Source organism: Gavialis gangeticus, unplaced genomic scaffold (assembly GCF_001723915.1).
Source record: "Gavialis gangeticus isolate Ggan-Ray unplaced genomic scaffold, GavGan_comp1, whole genome shotgun sequence".
Lineage (NCBI taxonomy): Eukaryota > Metazoa > Chordata > Crocodylia > Gavialidae > Gavialis > Gavialis gangeticus.
Genome location: NW_017728994.1, coordinates 62,807,716 through 62,828,120, shown reverse-complemented (window position 1 = coordinate 62,828,120; position 20,405 = coordinate 62,807,716). Strand labels below are relative to the sequence as shown.

The 20,405-nt window shown below is 43.6% G+C and overlaps 2 protein-coding genes across 3 annotated transcripts in view; one reads left to right on the top strand and one right to left on the bottom strand.

The window, feature by feature from the left end:
- SEC23IP (SEC23 interacting protein) overlaps nucleotides 1-172 on the bottom strand; it is a 68,339-nt gene extending 68,167 nt beyond the window's left edge. Inside the window, exon 1 of the mRNA XM_019502919.1 lies at nucleotides 1-172. This exon is cut by the window's left edge and continues 5 nt beyond it. Coding sequence (XP_019358464.1) covers nucleotides 1-134 — 134 coding nt within the window. The 5' untranslated portion in view covers nucleotides 135-172.
- A 114-nt stretch (nucleotides 173-286) lies between these two features.
- MCMBP (minichromosome maintenance complex binding protein) overlaps nucleotides 287-20,405 on the top strand; it is a 37,729-nt gene continuing 17,610 nt past the window's right edge. The window contains exons 1-9 of one of the 2 annotated variants that reach the window (XM_019502920.1): nucleotides 287-401; nucleotides 2,220-2,305; nucleotides 4,641-4,781; nucleotides 5,182-5,223; nucleotides 6,975-7,076; nucleotides 9,608-9,737; nucleotides 12,383-12,534; nucleotides 13,813-13,913; nucleotides 16,898-17,073. In XM_019502920.1, coding sequence (XP_019358465.1) covers nucleotides 344-401; nucleotides 2,220-2,305; nucleotides 4,641-4,781; nucleotides 5,182-5,223; nucleotides 6,975-7,076; nucleotides 9,608-9,737; nucleotides 12,383-12,534; nucleotides 13,813-13,913; nucleotides 16,898-17,073 — 988 coding nt within the window. In that variant the 5' untranslated portion in view covers nucleotides 287-343. Of the gene's footprint in view, nucleotides 402-2,219; nucleotides 2,306-2,435; nucleotides 2,484-4,640; nucleotides 4,782-5,181; nucleotides 5,224-6,974; nucleotides 7,077-9,607; nucleotides 9,738-12,382; nucleotides 12,535-13,812; nucleotides 13,914-16,897; nucleotides 17,074-20,405 lie in introns of those variants that run through there. The other variant, XM_019502921.1, reaches the window with a different exon arrangement.

Sequence of the window (20,405 nt, the reverse complement as noted above, 5' to 3'; positions counted from 1 at the left end):
AGAGCGGGCCCCGGGGCCGGGGCAGCGGGGGCCTGGCTGACCGGGAGGAAGGGCACGGCGAAGCTGAACTCGGTGGCGGATGAGGAGAAGAGCAAGTTGGTGCCACCAGCCCCGGGGGGGTTGGCGGCCGCCATGTCCGCCTCCGCCTCCGCGTCCACGTCCCCGAGCGCCACCGCGTCCACGGCCCCTTCCGCCCGCAGTGCTGCCCGGCTCCAAGATGGCGGCTCCGGCCTCAGCGCCTCACGCCCGGGGCGGGGCCCTTCCCCGCCGCCATTGCCGTAGCGGGAGGCAGGAAGTTGGTGGCGACGGTGGTGGGCTCCGTGCGCTCCTGCCCGCCTGCAACATGCCGTGCGTGGCCGACTGGCTCAACAGCCCGCTGCGCCTCGTGCAGGGCCTCTTCGGTGAGCGGGGCGGCCTCGTGCCGGCAGCGGCTGCCATGGGCCCGGCCCGGCCCGGCGTGGGAGGTGCCTCAGTTTCCCTGGCCTGGCCTGGCCTGGCCTGGCCTGGCTGCAGGGTGGGGCGGGGGGTTTCTCCCGGTCTCGGCCTCATGCAGCGGGCTGCCCGGGGCGGCGTCTGCTCGGCGCTTGCAGTGCGGGGGGGTGCTTGGCTGCAAGCCACTTCTGGGCTTGTCGGTGTGTGCAGACCCCGGCTGCACCGGAGCACCGAAGGGTTGATGCGCTTCACACGGGGCAGGGACCTGACCGCCGTCCTGCCCCATCCTGTCCTGTTTAGTTAAGTGCCTGCTGTGCAGTGAGTCTTGACCACCATCCCATCCTGCCCTGTTAAGCACCCGCTGTGCAACGGCTCGGTCTCCTCCTCCCTGTTACCCAGCATTTGACTGAGCTTTACTATTACAGTTGCAGCCGTGCACCCACTGCCAGCAGCGGGCTGCCCAGTCCCTCTCTTCCTCCAGACCCGGACTCCACTCCCCCTCAAATAAGCCTGAGACCCCCTGCCCACTTCCAAGGAGGGAAGCAAAACTGATGTGGAGGCTTTCTGTCCGGTCCCCCCGCCGAAACACCTGCGGACTGTGATCTCTGCAAGCAATAGATAGACCTTTGGGCAGGAGTGTCCTGGCCGCGCTCCAGAGCAGCCCCATTGCCTTCCCTGAGAGGAGTGGTGCGGTTTGGGATGCTGGAGAGCTGATCGACGTTAGGCACAGAGTGCTCTGTGTCCACACCTAACGCTGAACCAGTTCAGGGAGGACTGGCTCAAAATCATACTTGGTTTTCCCAAGGTGCTTTTAAAATGTTCCAGGAAATTGAAGCCAGTCAAAAGTTGCACGTGCATCTAGGATCTTAGGGTTCAAATTTATTGCATCTGTCCATGTTGTAGGATCCTGGCATGTAAAGTGTGTGTCTATCCGCACCCTGCGAGGTGTACCGAGAAGGGGGTTGAGAACAGCTAGCTAGCCACGGCTTCTGCACCTCAGAGGTAGATGGCACGGAGATGCAAGGGGAAGTGCGGCTATCTGAGAGAGATGTAGGGACTTCTTAAGGCGCATATGCATGGTTTGATACCCCATCTGCACTGGGTTTCACACCAACTTGAGGTTTGTATAAGGTCAGCAAGCAAGTAGGGAGAAGTGTCAGAAATATCTTCCTGTCTGGAATCAGAAATGCTAGTCTATTATGTTGTGGTTTTATCCAACCAAACAATGTTAGAAACTATTTTGAAAATGGAACTTTTAACTCTGCTCATGCATTTGGGACCTTTAAAATGTGGCAAAACCCTTGCTGAGTTCATTCACTGCCAGTTCTGCATTTTGATCTTGTTACGGTTCCCCGCTATTCATTCCAACAGACAAAGCTTTGCCAATCCTGCACTTGGTATTAATCCATGTATGGCTTCTTATTTTCTAGAAAAGCACTTGTGCTGAAACAGACTTTCCAAAAATGTGACCGTGTGTGCACAAAAAGTAGGAAAGGTGACTGATTCACCCCCTCCTTGCCTGCTGGTCTGTGGCGTATTTGTAGTCCCGAGTTCTTGAGCCTTTTCTCACTTAGGCAGTGGTGGTTGCTGTTATAGTTAAGAGACAGAGGAAGACGTGGTCTTAAAATTGTCATAATGTGCACGTGTGCAGGAATAAGTCTCCCATAAAAATGTTGTTACCTTGCCAAACTGTGTTTGGTTCACTCCAGTTCAGAGTGGTACATAAAACTCCAAAGTACTGTCCAGTTGCTTTTCTAAATACAGTTCTTTTTTTGTTTTTTTTCTAGCCCAAAGTGGTCCAAATCCTGAATGGGAGAAAAAAGTAACTGAATACTTCAGAGAGAAACTAAAAGAAAATAATGCAACTAACTGGGTGAGATTGTTTAGGAGTCTTTCCTTAAATTTCCTTCCTTTTGCATCAGTGATGATGATGTATTGTTTGCCAGGTTTTTCACTTTTAGAACTTGCTGATACCAGGCTGAAGAAGACACTGAACATTTGGCTTACCTGCAAAGTCACTGAAATGTGAAAAATCTGTGCAAAAAACAAGTGTAAGATCCTGATCCAAAGTCTTTTGAAACTAATGCAGTTGACTTCAGTGTACTTTGTACTATGATCCACTAGGTGGCAGTAGCTGACAAATGCAATCATCTGCAATGTATTTGTTAAGGTATAAAAATCTGCCCTGGCTAGTCTAAAATTAGAGATAAATAAGTGTATACCAGAAGTTTCTGGCTTAGCACTTTTAAACTGATCAGGTTATATGATCTTTTGCAGCTTTTGATGCTTTAAATGATTGAAGAAATAGTTGTTAAATTTCATATTTTAGTTTGGTTGAGAGAGATCATTTATTTTAATCTTCTACAAACTATACCATGTTATGTAAGTCCAAGCCCCTATTCTGTATTCAAAGATTGGGCAGCTAATATGTACTTGGATCTTCAAATACAAGAAAAAGTAAGCTTGATTCCAAAATTGTTGGTCTACTCTGAAGGATGACTATAAAAATGACATTATGGAATTCTGGATTTCTTAGCCCTCAAGTTAAATATGTTCAGTTTATCAGTAAAAAGAAAACCACAACAACAAACACAAGTATTTTCCCAATATCAAAACACATTGAGAACCAAGAATCTTGTGCTTCAAGGAAAAAAACATTTTGTAACTAAAACTTTATCACCAATTGCATTTTTAACAGACTGAACTGCTAGGCATTTATAATACCTGGGATGGAATAAAATCTTTCTTTTCCTGTCCTATACAGCTGTGTGGGACCCCTGAGTTAAACTTTAAGTTGGACACAGTTACTAAAAAAAAAAAAAAAAGATGTGAATGCTATGCTGTGGATGTTCAGTCAGTGGTTACCATTTTTATATGATTGTAATTCTAGTAACTATACTTCACATTGAGTGTGTTTTGCCCCAATATGACAATGCAGTTAATAACTGATTCAGAAAATCAAATAGACTTTGAATGAAAGGTGTACAGTACTGTTATTTCAGTAATTTGGAGATTGGTTGCCTGGACAAGCAGTGCGCTTGTCTTTTCCCATGGTCGTTTCCTGTACAGATAAGCTTCCATTACCTTGAAGCATGCCCTCCATGTTTCTTTTGAAAGTGTGAATGCTTTGAGTACCAGGAAAGGTGTTTGCTTGTTTTGATGTGAGATGGCAGTGGCTCTTTCATGTTGCTTATTACAGTATTCCTAGTTGTTTTTTTCCTTGTCAAAAAGTAAGGATTTGGAAAAATGTCTTCTGTGTATCCGACAGTATGTGAAACTTTAAATTTGTGCTGACCAGAAGAAAGCCAGACAAATTTGGTGAGATGAAGAATGCGACACTTACCAGTTTCTTTTTTTTTCCTGGGTCAGTCTTAAAATGCACAAGAAAGAGGAGATTTTATATTAAGTGGGTAATATCAGATAGTGCAAGAATGAGCTGGGGCTGAACCTGATTCAGTAGGATGTCATTTGAAAATAAAATTTAGTCGAAGAGATGTCAACTTGATTTTGTTTTAAAACCAGTTAATTTAAATAAATTGATAAAACATATTTCATTAACATTCGTTGAAAGGGTTTGTAAAGGCTTGTTTGATTCCCCCATTAGAATGGGCGGGAAGGAGGACAGTGACCAATAACAGCACTGCCAAAAGTTGGTCCAGTCCCTTTCTGAACTTGCCTTCCACACTCTTCAGTTACACTTCTAGTTTTACTGCACTTTTGGATGAGCCCCTTTTTCAAACGGTAGGGAACAGCAACATAAGAGTGCACCTGACATTCCAGTTACTGAACTGCTATAAGCAAACTGCTTTCAGATGGATAAATCAACCAAAACAAAATAGGGAAATTATTTTGTCTGTCTCTTTATATTAATCTTATCTGTCACTTATAGCAGTATCTACAAAAGTTTCAGAAAGCAATATGACTCCTTAAACAGTCTTGGGTAAGACAATAGATGAGGTAAAATGACCAAAAAATCTTAAAGTTAATAGATGACGTATCAATTATCCTTGTCCATTCATTACTGCTCTTACATTAATTGAGTGCTTGAGACAAATAAGTGAATAGCAAGAGCTGCCATAGTGAATTGACATATGTGGAAGTATTTTTGCAGTATCTATCTTTACCCATGATTTTTATCTTGAACAACTAGTACAAAAATGTGAGGCTTTTTTAAATATTAATTTGAGGCTTGTTCATGCTTCTTAAAGGTTCCATCATTGAATGATGTCCCTTTGCATTACCTGAAGCCAAACAGTTTAGTCAAATTCCGCTGCATGGTTCAAGATATGTTTGACCCAGAATTTTACATGGGAGTTTATGAAACAGTTGACACAAATACCAGGACACGTGTAAGTAGAACACAGATTCGTTACTAAGACAAAAGTTTACTGTTTCCCTAATTCAAGTCTTTGTGCTTCTCTGCCTACTTAGCTGAACCTTTTACTTACCCAAAAGATCACAATATTAATCCAGTTTATATGTGTTAGTTCACATTGAGGATGTGCCATTTTGTTCTTTTTTTGGTTGTGATCTGTTACAAGTAGATACAATTGCGGAACTGTTATTGCATGTAAAATCCACGGGAATTAAAAGATCATTCTCTCTCCCTTTTAAATTCTTGAAACAGGACAAGTTTATACAGGTGGGTTTTTTGGAAAAACTTCAGACTGCATTTTTTCTGTTCGCACTAGTCATTTATGTAATTCAGGATGCTGGAAGCAACATAACTATGGTTTTTCTGTTTTACAGGTTTTGCATTTTGGTAAATATAGAGATGTAGCAGAATGTGGGGTAAGTGATACTTGTATAAATGCTAGAGTTAAATGTTTAAATTGAAACATTTAATTTGAGATGATCATTTTCTTCAATTTACAGGATTGCAGCCCAGCAGCTTAGAGAGCAGCATCCTGCCAATAAGTCTGGGGGGTGGTGCAAGGTGGGTAGCGGGCAGATCAAGGCCCCCCACTCTGAGGGAGGGAGTGGGTAGGGGCAGGCACTGTCCAGCCAGGGCAGTGAATGTGACCCCGGGGCAGGGAGTGGGATGCAGCCACAGTGGGGTGTAGAGGGGGGTGGCTCCCCACCACTACATGCACCCCGAAGGGAGTGTGCCCGCTCAGATTTGTGCGTGGGGCAAGGGTAGGCTTCCCGCTGTGGGTTTGGGGTCAGGGGCTGTGCCAGCCTCTTCCAGGCAAGGGGGCAGGACCAGTGAGGGTTCAGCTGCATGGGGTGGATGTTGGCAGCGGCACTGGAAGGGGTGGGTATGGGGAATTTTGGGGTGGCTATTGTTCCCTAAGCTCCCCACAGCACTGTCTTTCTTAGTGCCACCACCCACCCCATGCAGCTGAGTCCTCCCTGAGCGCAGCTTCAGCCCAGCCCTGCTGCCAGGAAGAGGCTGATGCAGCTCTTGGCCCTGAGCCTGCAGCAGGCAGCCCGCCCTTGCCCCATGCACAAGTTGGGGGTGGGGGGAGAGGCACATGCCCCCCATGCCTCCTCTGGGGGTGTGCACAGCAGTGAGGAGCTGCCCCCCCCCCCCCTTCCCCCCTCTACACCCCCCCCCCCCCCTCCTCTCCCCCCCCCCCCCCCCGCGACGCCCCCCCCCACACCCCCCCCCCCCCCTCCCCCCCCTGGACAGGCCCCCCCCCGCCCCCCCCCCCCCCCCCCCCTTCGCCCACTGGACAGGCCGCCCACAGCTCCATCCCACTCCCAGCCCCAGGGTCCTATTCACCACCCTGGCTGGGCAGCACCTGTCCCATTCCTTCTCTCATTGTGGAGGCCTTGATCTGTCCCCCACCCCACACACACCCTTTTCCTCCAACACAAACTTACTGATCAGGCACTGCTCTGCAAACTGCTGGGCTGCATTTGTGGCCGCATGCGTGCTGTCGCTGCACGTGGCATTTATCGGTAACATTACCAGCCAAAAAAAAAAAACGATTGCTGATAATGTTAGTTTTCCTGTTATCGGTGCCAATCCAATATGCAGTTGATATATTGGTGCACTTCTAAGATCAAGGGGCTCAAGAGTTATGCTAACTCTTTGTCCTTGGCAAGCCATTTCCTGTCTTTAAACTATATAAGTGTAACATTAATTATTTTGGAATCCTTCACCTTGACTCCTAGAAATACTACTTTGGGGATTTAGATGAGTTCCAGGTTTGGGGAGCAGAGAATTTTTCCTGAAGCAGTTGCAAGATATGTCTATTTCTACTTTAAATTAGTGTCACTTACTGATGCTGTTTATATGTGATCAGCCTTTAATATTTCAGCCAGTGATTCTTTACCAAGAAATTGGGCCACTGGCAAAATACGTCCTGAAAGAATATCCCATGAGAACTACTGGAGATTAAACGTGGAGTTATATTACAAGAATTTAAATCAGTCTGCATGCTATAAAGCACGGAAATAGTTTGAGACTTCAGATGCCAACTTGTAACTCACGACTAAGAACATACATCTTATTTTTTCTGTCTATAGAACTGACTTAAGACTATGACCTTATTTTTGTTTTTTTAACATTTCTATCATTATTATTGATATCCTAGCCTCATCAGGAAATAGATTTAAATTCTTCACAAACAGTCACTTCAGAGAGACAGACCTTCTACTGCGTTCCAGTGCCTGGAGAGTCAGCATGGGTGAAAGAAATATCTTTTGGCAAGCTTGTGATATAGTATACAATTTTTTATTAGTAAACAGTATATTTAAAATATCTTCAATTTTGAGGTGAAAGGGAAATTTTGATGATAATGGCTAACTGTCTTAAAATGAAAAGCTTTGGAATACTGTATGTCAGATGAATGAAGATATGGATTTGGGGGCCTTCTTTGCTATTTAGGGAAATATTTGGGCACAAGATTTTCAAATGGATGGGCACAAAGTGGTTGACTATTGTTGTTGGTCTCTATTTGAAAATGTTTAAAAAATACCACATGACATGCCTATCGGTTGATATTCCCCTTGTTGGTTGATCCATAAATTTCAGTTGTCGTGTAACTACTAACTTTGCTATGTTGAAATGCCTCAGAGTGAACAAGGAATATTTAAAGTCAGTAGTTTTACAATAGTTGTTATACTGGTTTATGTTCCACTTGGGTTTCTCTGAATAAATTGGGACTACAGTATCTAATGGGGGCATCTAATAATATTATAAAGCACCTATAGGGATGCACTGTCATGCTGTGGTAACATGGCAAGTTAACCTTCCTTGAAATCTGAGTTCTCCAAGGAGCATATTTTGAAGAAGTTGAGGTGTGGTTTGTCCTTTCCTAAACCAGTCCAGCAAATGTGTTAGAAAATAAATCAACCTCAGTTTTTCTTTCTTGCAAGCAGATGTTGGACTATGCAGAACAGTTGGTAGAATTTCAGCTTATCAATACTTTTTTTGGATAATGTTATGTATGTCTTCCTTCTGTGTGGGTAGGGGGAATTAAAACATTTAAGCTAGTTTGCATTCTAAAAAAATGATAGACAAATCAATAGTTAATCTTGTTAATCTTGACACCTCTGATTTTGACTTAAGAATTTGTTTTAAAATTAGTTTCAGCATTTGGCCTTAAAAAGCAAAACATTAAAAAAAAAGTGAACATCAGTAGAGAGGTTTCTATTATTTTTATACATTTCTAGGGGAAAATGTTCTATTTGAATGCAGGGTTTCTTGTCCCTGTCATGTTTACAACCTTTCAGTGAAAACTTGAAAGTGAATTACACCATAGAAAAATTAAACTGATTCAGTTTGCTCACTTGTCAAGTTGAGAGAAATGCAAAAGAATCATAAATAGTAAATGTAAATGAGATTTTTTAAAGTTCAGTTTTAAGTACGACTAACATCGTTATTAGCCTAAGTTATTCTGAAATGCTCTCTGAGATGTTTAAGTTAACAATGCTACTTTAAATGTACCAGGTAGTAACACTTTTAAAGACTGAAAATACATAAAGTATATCTGATACTCTTATAGTGCAAACAGATGTCGCCATTATCTGCCCCAAAATTTGCTATGGCGGCATACGTTGCAAGCAAACAGACGTCCCCTGCCCTTTGTCATACTCCAGTTGCCTAACAATGTGCATGACCCCTTATTTGGGAGGACATCCTCGCTTACTGCATGATTTAGGAATTACCATGCAGGGGATTCCCAGGACATGTTCCACACTGCTGTGCCCTGATCTAGGGGAACCTCTGCTTCACACTGCCACACCCCGATCCATGGCAGGGTGGAAATATAGGAAAGAGAAAAAAATCTCCAGTGTTCTGATTTAATCTCTGAGGGTGGAGGGGGGAAGAATTGTTAGAGTTTTTTGTGGGGGGGTTGTTTAAATTTATGAACCTAGTGTTTGGACTTGATTGCTTTCTAGAGATTGGATGGGTACCTAAGACTTCAAATAGATGTTATTTTGTTTCTGCATCAGATCTGATTGATCAGCAAAAACCAGATGTTGCCAGGGCTGTTGTCCCACAGGATCAGGCATCTGCTTCTCAGGGCTTCAAGGGCCAGTTCCTGTAGAACAGCAGCTTTGGGTGCCATGCCCTGACCTGAGAGGCATGTCTTCAACTAGGGTTTTCCCATAATCTCTCTTAAGAGTCAGGGTATGGCAGTGTGAAACACATGCCCCCATGAGGACAGTGGCCCCAGGTGTGCCCTACCCTACCTCAGGGCATGCATTCCCTGACCCCTTGAAGGTGGAGAAACTCCCATGGATCGGGGTGTGGCCGTGTGAAGCAGAGGTTCCTCTAGATCAGGGCACAGCAGTGTGGAACATGCCCTGGAAATCCCTTGCATGGTAATTCCTGAGTCATGCAGTAAGCGAGGATGTCCTCCCAAATAAGGGGTCGTGCACATTGTTAAGCAATTGGAGTATGACAAAGGGCAGGGGATGTCTGTTTGCTTGCAACGTATGCCGCCATAGCAAATTTTGGGGCAGATAACGGCGACATCTGTTTGTACCATAAGAGTTAGCAATCTGGACTCTGTTCTCAGCTAAAATGTGGACTCACTATGTAGGAAAATGGCTAATAAGTAAACTTAAATAAGCCTTGGTGGACAGCATCAAAGTACAACTTGCTACCTTTTATTCTAATATATTTCCAAATAAGAGCAGGTAATTTAGTATCTGGCAAATGAAACACATTGTGTGACTTTTCCCTTGGTATGGTATTGTCCTTAATTTTTCATTTTACGCATATATTAGTGCAAGTCAGGCTCGAGTTAGTCCTTCAACATCATATACTCCAAGTCGCCACAAGAGGAGTTATGAGGAAGATGAAGATATGGAGCTACATCCATCTAAACAGAAAGAGCAGCACATGGGTAACAGTTTATATTCATGATTGGACATTACAGTAACTTTTTGGAATTAACACTTTGGACTTTGTCTGGGTGAGCCAGTAGGGTTGATGGAGCTTTTTACTTCTGTGCTAATGAGTATGGGCATTTTTATAGATGCAAGCGGCGCAGCGTGGGGCGCTTTGAAAAGTGCCTGGCACTGCATTGCTTGCAGCTGTATAAGCGGCGAAATGCTCATCAGCACTAAGAAAATGGCAACAGCACACTCTTGAACTTAAACACATCAGAGGTGTTTTAGTTCAAAAGTGTACCGCTGCCATTTTCTGTGCGCTGACGCACATTTCGCCACTTATACAACTGCACACAATGCAGCGCAGTTCGCATCAGCTTGTGTGTGGAGCAAACTCGATTAATCAAGTCTGCTCTGAAGTGGATTTGTGGTGTCACAGGGCAAAAATGCATGCATATAAATGCCCTTTGCGTACCCACAATTGAGACAGATAGATAACATTTTAACTTTGAGGACCTGCAAGAGCCAACAAAAAGGGGGGGTTTATAGCACACATGCTGCTGCTGATGCTTCCTAAAAACTAATATTTCAAGGCCACCCAAGTAGATTAGCGATTGCTGCATAAAAACAAAAGAAACTTTAAGTATTGGGTTGGGCCTCATGAAATCTGGTTTACTTCTCAGCTCTACCACAGACTTCTTTTTTGACATCAAGACTGTCCCTTAATTTCTCTCCTTTTCTGTTTCCCAACTTGTAAAATAGGATTTTAAAGTAGAGGGTGGCACTGTATTTCTAAAATTAGTCTATGTTAGAAAGAATTAATCGGGTTTCTGTGCACATCCTACTCATTCACAAACAGGTAAGAATGTTCCTTGCCTTAGTACCTGGTTCCTACATGGAATTGAATGAATTGTTTGTTTGTTGTTTGAAGAGGAAGAGGTTAGTTTAAAAATAATAATCAAGTTCACAGAAGGTGTTACTTAAAATTTTGTTTAGTGTTATTTTTCAGTCAGTTTATCTGTCAGATTTTAAGGCTTTAAATGTTTGTTTTCTAGTAGTTTACTGTTTTTTTGAAGGTGTATTATATTTTGAATACATACGGTACTTCAGTTTGCTTAGCTCACATGTGAAGACAAAACAACAACAGCATGGCTTTTAAATAGTTGCCTTATTACAGCAAATCAAGAGATTCCTAACTGGTAAGTTGTTTAAGAACAAGTTAAACTTTCAGGAAAAAAAAGAAACCTCTTTTGCAAAATGGATCATTACTAGGGCTCTTCTGAAGTCTGTAAAATACAATGCTTAAATAGACATCTAAGTAGAAGCCAAGGAATTCTGATTTGACTACAGGTTTCCCTCGCTGTATGTGGGTTGAGTATGTGGGTCTCTTATGCAGTGACCCTTTTTATACCCAAAATTTGTTCTATGAGAGGTAAATTCACCCTTATGTGGTCGGCAGCAGGTAAATCTGTACGGGGAGGGGAGAGGGCTATGGAGTGGTGCGGGGGGCAGATCAAGGCCCCAGCAGTGATGGAGGGAGTAGAGCACAGGCAGGAGCAGGGGCTGAGGTGAGTGGGGCCTTGACCTGCCCCCCCACTGGTGGTGAGCGAGCAGGGCTGGGGCAGAGGCAGGCACTGCACAGCTGGGGTAGGGAATGGGACAGGGGGTGTGGCTCCTGCTGCTACGGGCTGCCAAGCCAGACTCTTCCGTGTGGGGGCTGGGCTGTGCGCAGGGCAGGCGGTGGCAGCACTGGGAGGGGGACTGTGGGGGCGGTTCTTGCAACCACCCCAAAATTTGCTGTAGCTCCCCCAGCCCCCCTCCCAGCACTGCCGCTACCTGCCCCGAGTTCAGCATAGCCTAACCCACCTCCAGAAGGAGCTTAGTGTGGCCCTAAGCCCCACCCTGTAGCAGCAGGAGCTGCACTCTGCGTCCTGCCCTGGCTATGCAGTGCCTGCCCCAGCCCCACTCCACCCCTCACACTGTGGGGGGGGTGGGGGGACGACACAGATGGAGGCCCCACTCACTGCAGCCCTGGGGCCAGGCTCTTCCCAGTACAGGGGATGTGCCACGCTGCGCTTGGGGCAGGTGGCGGCGGTGCTCAGCGGGAGGCTATGGTGAATTTTGGGGCGGCTGCAGCCCACCCCCTCCCAGCGCCACCACCCTGAGTGCAGTGCAGCCTGGCCTGGCCTGGCCCACCTGAGCCCCCGCCAGGAAAAGCCCAGAACTGTCCCAGCTCCTGCAGACTTACCTGCTGCTGATGCAGTTGAGGTCTTGTACCCTATCCCTATTTGTTACTTTGTAAAGTGGGTTCCCTTTATGCAAATTTGAGGCATGCGCGGTTTTTCAGGAATGCATTACCACAAAAAGCAAGGGAAACCTGTATGTGTTTAAGACATGCAGATTTTTACAACTAGGCCATCATGGAGTCGTCATGGTGCTCGTATTTATCACTGGAAGTACACACCTCTCCCTTCCAAAAGGGACAATTAAATGAGTAGGAGAAACTACTGCTTCCAAAGCAATGTCTTTATTAGTGCTTCTTCAGGGTTCCTTACTGATTCAGCTTGCCTTATATTGCTCCCTGAAGGAGTGCATGTTGCTTATTTTAGTTTTTGTGCTTGATCAAGCTGTGGAAAGCTGTCATTCCTTCATGTTGCAGGGAGTGTAGGTGATATCCATGGGTGTGGAGAGCCAAAGCGATTAGAAACTGAAGCTTCCGCAGGACATCATCTGACTTCCCCAAACTGCTCCCCTCCACTTGATCTAAACTTCCCACTACCAGGAGAGAAAGGCCCTGCATGTCTCGTAAAGGTAACTAGATCAAAAGGGTGATTGCCTCACTGAGGGGATACATGAGAGAAGGAAGTGAGAACCCTGAAAGCAGAGTAGTTATTGTTAAGACGCTACGTTAACTTAGACAAAAATATTTTGCCACCTCCTAACTTCTGTTTTCCACCCAAAAATGTAATGCTGTTTCCATAAATAACTTCTGAACTGTGTTTCCCTTGATTACCAATAAGGGATTTTAGAGGTGCTGACGTCAATGCTGATAGGTGTTGTAGCACATTTATTCACAGCTGTACTTGGCAAAAACAAAATTCTTGTCATTTGAAATGCCCAAGCATAAGGATGATCTTGACTCATGGTACTTGAATATGTTGGAGCTGGGGCCCTCTCTGAAGAGATGGGGAGAAATGTAATGGAGCAAGGGGGGAACAATGCATTGCTTGCATTTCACTTTTGCATTTAAAGTAGCTTTTTATTAATTGATGCATAATATGAGTTTGAAAGTGAGGAATAAAGTCCCTTCGTTATATCTGTGTTTTAATATTAGGCAGTCTTTCTGCAGTTAGAACTGAATCCCTTGATGCAGAGGTGTCAAATTCATCTGCCCCCACAGGCTGGATAAGCGGCTTGGGGCCAGTCCACGGGCCCGGTCAAGCTCTCAGGCACCCTCTTCCTCCCCCCTTCCCCAGCATATCTGATCCAGCAGCTGTTCCACCCAGTCTGGGACCTGTGCTGTGGGTGGTGCAAATCTCAGAACAGCCAGAACAGGCACCATGTGTGGCACAATCCAGCCAGAGCAGTAGCTGTGCTGCACACAATAGCCACCCCAACTGGACTGTGACACACACCGCGGGTCCTGGATGCCTGGACAGGCATTGCATGTATTGCAGTCTGCCCAGGGCAGCCGCTGCATGCGAAGTGGCTGCTTCTTTGGCCAGACTGTAGCACACGTGATGCCTGTTCTGACTACTCTGGGATCCAAGTCGCACACAGTGTGGGTCCCACACCATATGGAGTAGCTGCTAGATCAGGTGTGCAAGGAGAAGGGGAGACAGTCTGTGAGCCAGATCTGGCCTGGAGACCAATCCTGCACCACAGGCAAACACTGTCCTGTGTGGGTCTGATCAAAATCAGGAACAGCACCGCAGGGCCAGATGGCAGGGCTCTGTGGGCTGGATCTGGCCCATGGCCATATGTTTGACGCCCACGTCTTAATGGAAAAGAATATAGTTTTAATGAGTCTTAATGCGTCATTCTGCTCTGTCTCCTGTTTGTTTTATCACACTCTTTTTGTTTTGGCAGGTCTATGAGAGCTGGGATAGTTTCAAAGTCAATGATATTCTAGAGGTATATGGCATTTTGTCTGTGGATCCAGTGCTAAGCATAGTGAACAATGAAGAGAGGTAAGGCTGAGATCCAGACTTGTAGGGATTATAATTGAAAATGCACAATGTATATAAATGTTCTGCCCTAAAAACTGAAATGAAAGAGCCATTTGTCAGAGCATTGTCCAAAGATGCTTTTTTCCTCAAGTTGAGCTTGATGCTTGGGAAAGGTGCTGGATTCAGAGCCATGTAAGTTGAAGTCCTCTGTCCACAAAATCAGTATTGCAGGGACACATTGCCTCAGTGTGCCTCAAACCAAAAAGGGATGCCACTTCTAGCTGAAATGTTAGTTCATTTTTCCCGCTTAATTCAGCCCAGGAGGAAAGACTTGTTTTTGAACATCCGGTTTCCTTTGTGATCTAGCTAGCTAAGTAAGCCTCAATTTTTAGTTCTGTAATCATTAAGCTAAGTTAAATGTCAAGCATTTCTTTGTATTCTGGATTGGAACACTTCTCAGTTCATGGTAACTGAGAAGTAAAGCAAGATGGAAACCTGTATAGCTAAAAGATCATTCTGAGAACAACTGAAGACAAAGCCACCATATTTAAATGTATCAGAAGCAGGAAGCCTGGAAAAGAATTGGTATGTCTAGAGAGCAATGAAAGAAGAATAAGGACTTGATGATGAAGCTAAACTGTTTTTTCTACACTGCTGTTCATCTTGGAGGATGTTGGGGAGATAATTATGCTTTTCAGGTAATAAGGATGAAGCACTGTTAAAATAAGGGGTCAATATTTGGTGCTGGAACAAACTAAAAAAGAAGAGGGAGCAGCTTGAGTTCATCCAAGAGTTGAGCAAAAAACAACAGTGGCCAAACTAATTCAAGCAAACAATCTTTCATTCAATATAGGTCCTATGCTAAAGGGCAGTCAGTCTCTCTCTCAAAATAGAAAAGGCTAGATGATCCATAGAACTAGACTGAGAAAAATGGATTAAAGCTGTAATAGTTATTATATAACCTTTTAACAGTATAGCAGAAATAGAGAAGGATTGAACAGAAGAGCAGTGAAAATACAGCAGTGGTTCTCAACCTTTTTAGGTGCTGGATACCCCTGGTTAGAGTTGAGACATCCCTCAAAAAATGCCAGCTCTTAGCTTTCACTCATTTTTTGACTACAGAAAAAAATAATAAAGCAATTCGGCTGCTGTGAAGAACTCAGAAAGACTGCAGCAGGTCAGGATGTTTTTGATGTTATGGATTCCTATTTGGAATCTCTTGTGAATCATGTTTGCCCACACAACAGTGCTAATATTGTATGCATCCTGTGGCACCGTTAAGACACTCACAGTCCCCAGGTGGAGGATTACTTGGTTAGAGGCATGAATGGCATTCCATAGGAGGTGAGTGAAACTATTATGATTCTCTGGTGTAGAAAGGAAATAAGACCATGTGAGAGGAAATATATAAAATAATAATTGATGTAAAGGAGTTATAGCAGATGCTCTCTCCTTTCTCATCAATAACACAATAAAGGGATGACCAATTAAACTTAGATTACAACTAAAATAAGTACGCATCCTTTTAAAGAAGAAATCTTAATCTGTAGAAATTAGCTCCACAGAATATTTTATCATGTTTTTACAGATCCAAAAACATGAATTGGACATCTGCATGGAAAACAAAAATGTCCAGTTAGATTAGATGGGATTTTAAAAAAATGGAAGGTATATAGAACCTTGTATTATACCAATCAGTAACTGGTGGGATTCTAGGGGACAAAAATCACTTAGTAGGTCACAATTTTCTATAATTTTTGGCCTAAATTTCTTCTGGGTCCCCTCACTTCCACCATCCCAGAATAATGTTTTGCCACTCACTTTCCAGAGACAGGATATTGGACTGCATAGGTTGCAAGTCCTGTACTACTGATACAAGTTTCTGAATCTTTGTCTTTTTGAATGTGTTAATTCTCCGTGCAATTTTTATTTTTCCTTTTTGTTTGTTACACTGATAACTGCAGTTTGAATCTGTGTAGTGCCAGACAAGCTTCTAAAAGTAACTCAGCACAGTCAGCTGTCTCTGCTAATCAGCTGTCTGATGGTAGCTTAACACTAGTGTTAGTTCAACGTGCCTCATCACAAAACTTTTCTGTTCTTGGTCATTTTTCAAATACACAAAATGGAATACAGCAAGGATCTTGAACTTTACAGTCATTGAATTAAGTATAAGGAGAAAAAGGTGGTATTGGCCTTTTTAGTTAGCAACTGCCCCAAGTAAGGAGCAGTGAGCCATCACTTTTGTACCATCAGTACAAAGCTGATGTAGTCGGTACTATCTGAAGATTGTTACCATAAGGTGTTTGTCTTAATCTTATTCTGGTTGCAGAGTTGACACCTGTTTAAACACATACCTGAACCCCCAGCCCCATGAATCAAACTATTTAAGGCCTCTTCAGAGATGCCAGTGTTTGAACAAGCATGACTGGATTGTTCTCTAATCCCTTGAAATAGCCATTCGAGTATAGGTTTAGGACCCCTGTTGGAAAATGTTTTAATTTACATGTTCTGTGATTATAAAAAAATGTCCAAGACTGAAAATCTGGAACTCTAAAACAATACACATGTACCTTCGTAGACTTGTAACATAGTTGTTGCACTTAACATTTATTTGCTCAACAGAAATTTGTTACCATGGAGAATGTTTTACAGCTCTCATTTTGGTGATGTCATGATCAGGTGGGGGTAAATTTACTTCACAAAACTGAGATGTTTACAAATTCCAAAGTATTTTCAGAAAACTAACAGTATATTTTTGTTTGAATCTAATTAAGTAGTCATAAATTGTAGTTGTAAATTGTTATGATTTTCATTGTTATGACTTCTTTAATTCCTGCAGTTTTTAATTAAACATCTTATTGGAAAGATGATAAATTCTGATAGCTTAAATATATCTTTCAGTAAGATGAAGCTGAGAATATATGTTACTTGTCTTTGTGTATTGCAGTTTTGGCAGAATTCGCATAGAATTCACATAAGCTTGGCTTTATTGTCTCATTTACTAGGGAGAGCTCCTCATCACTATTTGATCCTATGGAATGCATGGATACAGCAGAAGAACAGAGAGTACACAGTCCTCCTGCCTCATTAGTCCCCAGAATCCATGTGATTTTGGCACAGAAATTGCAGCATATTAATCCATTATTGCCTTTTTGCCTTAAAGAAGAAGAAAGTAAAAGCTGTGAGTATCTGAACTACTGAGTGCAGTTGCTCAGACTGTATTACACCTTCCCCAAAATACAAACAAGTAATGGTTATTAACAGCAAAATTGAGCAACAGGATAATCTGTTCTTTAAAGCAGCGTGAGGTAATGTGGCTGCATCTGCTAAGTTGCATTAGACATGATGGTAAGTGGCAGAGTTATTGATAAAATAGTTGTGATGAGAATTGTATCCCAACTCTCAACCTGAAGATATAACTAGCTTGTACAAAATTAGTTTTACTAATTTTTTCAAATCCTGGAATTACTCTTTGAAAGCTTTATTTTATTACTTTTTAAATGGGTAAACCTGAAGTATGTGTGCAGTGCAACGCAGTTTGTCTGTCAGAAGCATATGGATGACAGTACTGTCCAAGAATTTCAACTTTTTAAACAGTTGTACTACTATTTGGATTATTCAGCTTGTCATAAATGGTTATACATTCTTCTGCCACAAGCTGTGAGCTTCCATGTCTCCTAAAATACTAAAAACTGTAATTCTGTGTAGATGTTCCTATGACTCATCTTAAACATTTAGGAAACATGGAATGCTGAAGTTTTGGAGCCAAATGTGTAATATATAAGGTGACCGTTTGTTCTGGTCTGGCTGGGAGGCTAGTCCTGGCCGGTTGGTCAAAAGTCACGGGCCAAGGTCTTGCAGGGAGGCAGAGCGGCATGGTGCACCGGGCAGGTGTTCAGACAGGCACCACTGCCACTTTGCAGGAGCAATGTGGGCAGACTGGAGCAGGCTCCTCCCCGCCTGCATGTAGCATGTCCTTGCAGCCTGCCCAGTGCATCATGCCTCTCCACTCCCTGCCAGACTCTGGCTGGGGCCTTTTGACCACGTACCTGGGACCAGCCTACTGAATGTGCAAGTGCCCTGGCCAAACCAGGACATATGGTCACCCTAGTCATACAGCTTTCAATTAAAAATCTGAAAGGGTTTCTAGGATATTGAGCAGCTGATACTATCCCCAAGTCAGCCATTACTCACTCAGCAAACCACTTGAGTGGATTTTTAACTCCTACTCATGCTGCTTTTTTAATTTAAAATAAGAATCCTACTTTTGTTGTGGCAGCTACCATGTTGCACATACGGCACCTGAAAGGAGGTTAATTATGAAACGGTTTATTTCCCAATAACATTTTTGGGTAAACTGTCTTTTGTAACCTGCTTTTTTTTTTTTTTTGGCCTTGTTTTAGGGACTGCACTTCCTTCTGCCCAGACCACTACTTCTTCCTGTTCTATGATTAAATAATTTCACTTTCCATGTTATATTTCTAAGCAACTTCTTTTTAAGCCTAGTTGTAATCCACTGAACATCACATGTAGGGTCAGAAACCAGTTTTGATGATCAAGCACAGGAAGATTGAGGAGCTAAATTGGGTCATGTTTTGCCTTATCAGAATTCAGTTTCATTGGACAGAGTATGGCTGGTTTGTTGAGCTCCGTCCCTGGAAACTTCAGCAGGAATTAGTGTGCTGTTTTTCTTGTAGTCTGATTTAAATATCACTGAACCCTTAGCCAGAATTAATTTAATAGTATTGCCAGTTTTCTTCCACAACTGTACACTATTTTTCCCAGTCTAGTTTATTATATATGGGCATCTGGTGAAATAATTTGCAACTTCTGAAATCTCCAAAAGTGGCTTTTCTTTATGACTTAACTATAAATGAAACTTCAATTTTTATTTAAAAAACAGGAGTGTTAACAGTGAAAACCACTTCTGCTTTTAAGTCATGTACATCGCTATCAAAAAAGTTTTGGACTTACAAGGGTGCTGCTTTTGGCTGCTTTTGTTGGCTGGTAGAATTTGAAAGCCTGTTAAGTAAAGTTGCTTAGTTTGGGTTTATAGGAGGATCTCAGTTAGTTTTGCAGCTGGTTCACACGGCTGTTTCACCAGTAGTTGCATACTTGTCTGAAATAAAGGTCCTGTAGCGATAACATGCAGGAAGGAGCTGAAAATGAACAATAGCCAAAAATAGTGAGATGAAAAGAGGATTTTTTTCTGTATTTACAGGGTTTACATAGGGACTAGACTTGAATCGAAAGAAATATTCAAGACCTGAAAAATTAAAATGTTCAATAGACTGTATATTTGTTAAACATAGGAAAAATGTGGTTTTGGTTTCACTGTTAAGAGAATTGGGGCTTGGCAACTGATTATTGTTTTCCCTTTGCTTTTGAGCTGTCTCTAACAGTGCTTTAAAAACACCTCTGAAATATATTGCTTAAATGCCTCTAGCTTTACAAGTGGAGGACAAATGCGCTTAGGAATTACAAATATCATAGAAGTAGGGTCAGAAGGGACCTTGTAGATCTTCAAGTCTGACCCCCTGCCTGGGCAGGAGAAAAAACTGGGCTCAAATGACTCCAGCCAGGTAGGCATCAAGCCTCTTCTTAAAGACCCCCAGGGTAGGAGCCAGCACCACTTCCCTTGGAAGTTGGTTCCAGATCCTAGCTGCCCTGACTGTGAAGTAGTTCTTATAGATGTCTAATCTAAACCTACTTTCCAACAACTTATGGCCATTATTCCTTGTTATGCCAGGGGGCGCTAGGGGAAACAAGGTCTCTCCCAAACCCTCCTGGACCTCCCTAGTGAGTTTATAGACTGTTACCAGGTTTCCCCCCTCAGTCTTCTCTTGCGAAGGCTGAACAGGTTCAGGTCCCGCAGTCTTTCAATGTTGGGTCTTCCCTGCTGCCCCCTGATCATGTGGGTGGCCCCCCTCTGGACCCTCTCAATGTTGTCCACATCTCTCGTGAAGTGGGGCGCACAGAACTGGACACAGTACTCCAGCTGTGGCCTGACCAGCGTCACATAGAGGGGGAGGATCACCTCCTTGGCCCTACTTGAGATGCACCTGTGGATGCACAACAAGGTTCAGTTAGCCGTGCCAACTGTGACCTCGCATTGTCGGCCCGTGTTCATCTTGGAGTCATTAATGACCCCAAGATCCCTTTTTGCCTCTGTACTCTCAAGAAGGGAGTTTCCCATGTTATAAGTGTGCCCCTGCACACTTGCACTGCCACAGCACCCTGCACTTGTCAGTATTGAAACGCATCCTGTTTTTGTTAGCCCACCCCGTAACCTATCCAGGTCTTGCTGCAATCTTTCCCTTCCTACTAGTGTGCTCACCTCACCCCAAATTTTGGTATCATCTGCGAATTTAAACAGGTTGCTTTTCACCCCATCGTCCAAATCACTGATGAAGAAATTGAACAGCACGGGCCCAAGGACTGAGCCCTGGGGGACTCCACTGCCCACTTCCTCCCAGGTTGAATATGACCCATCCACCACCACCCTCTGAGTAC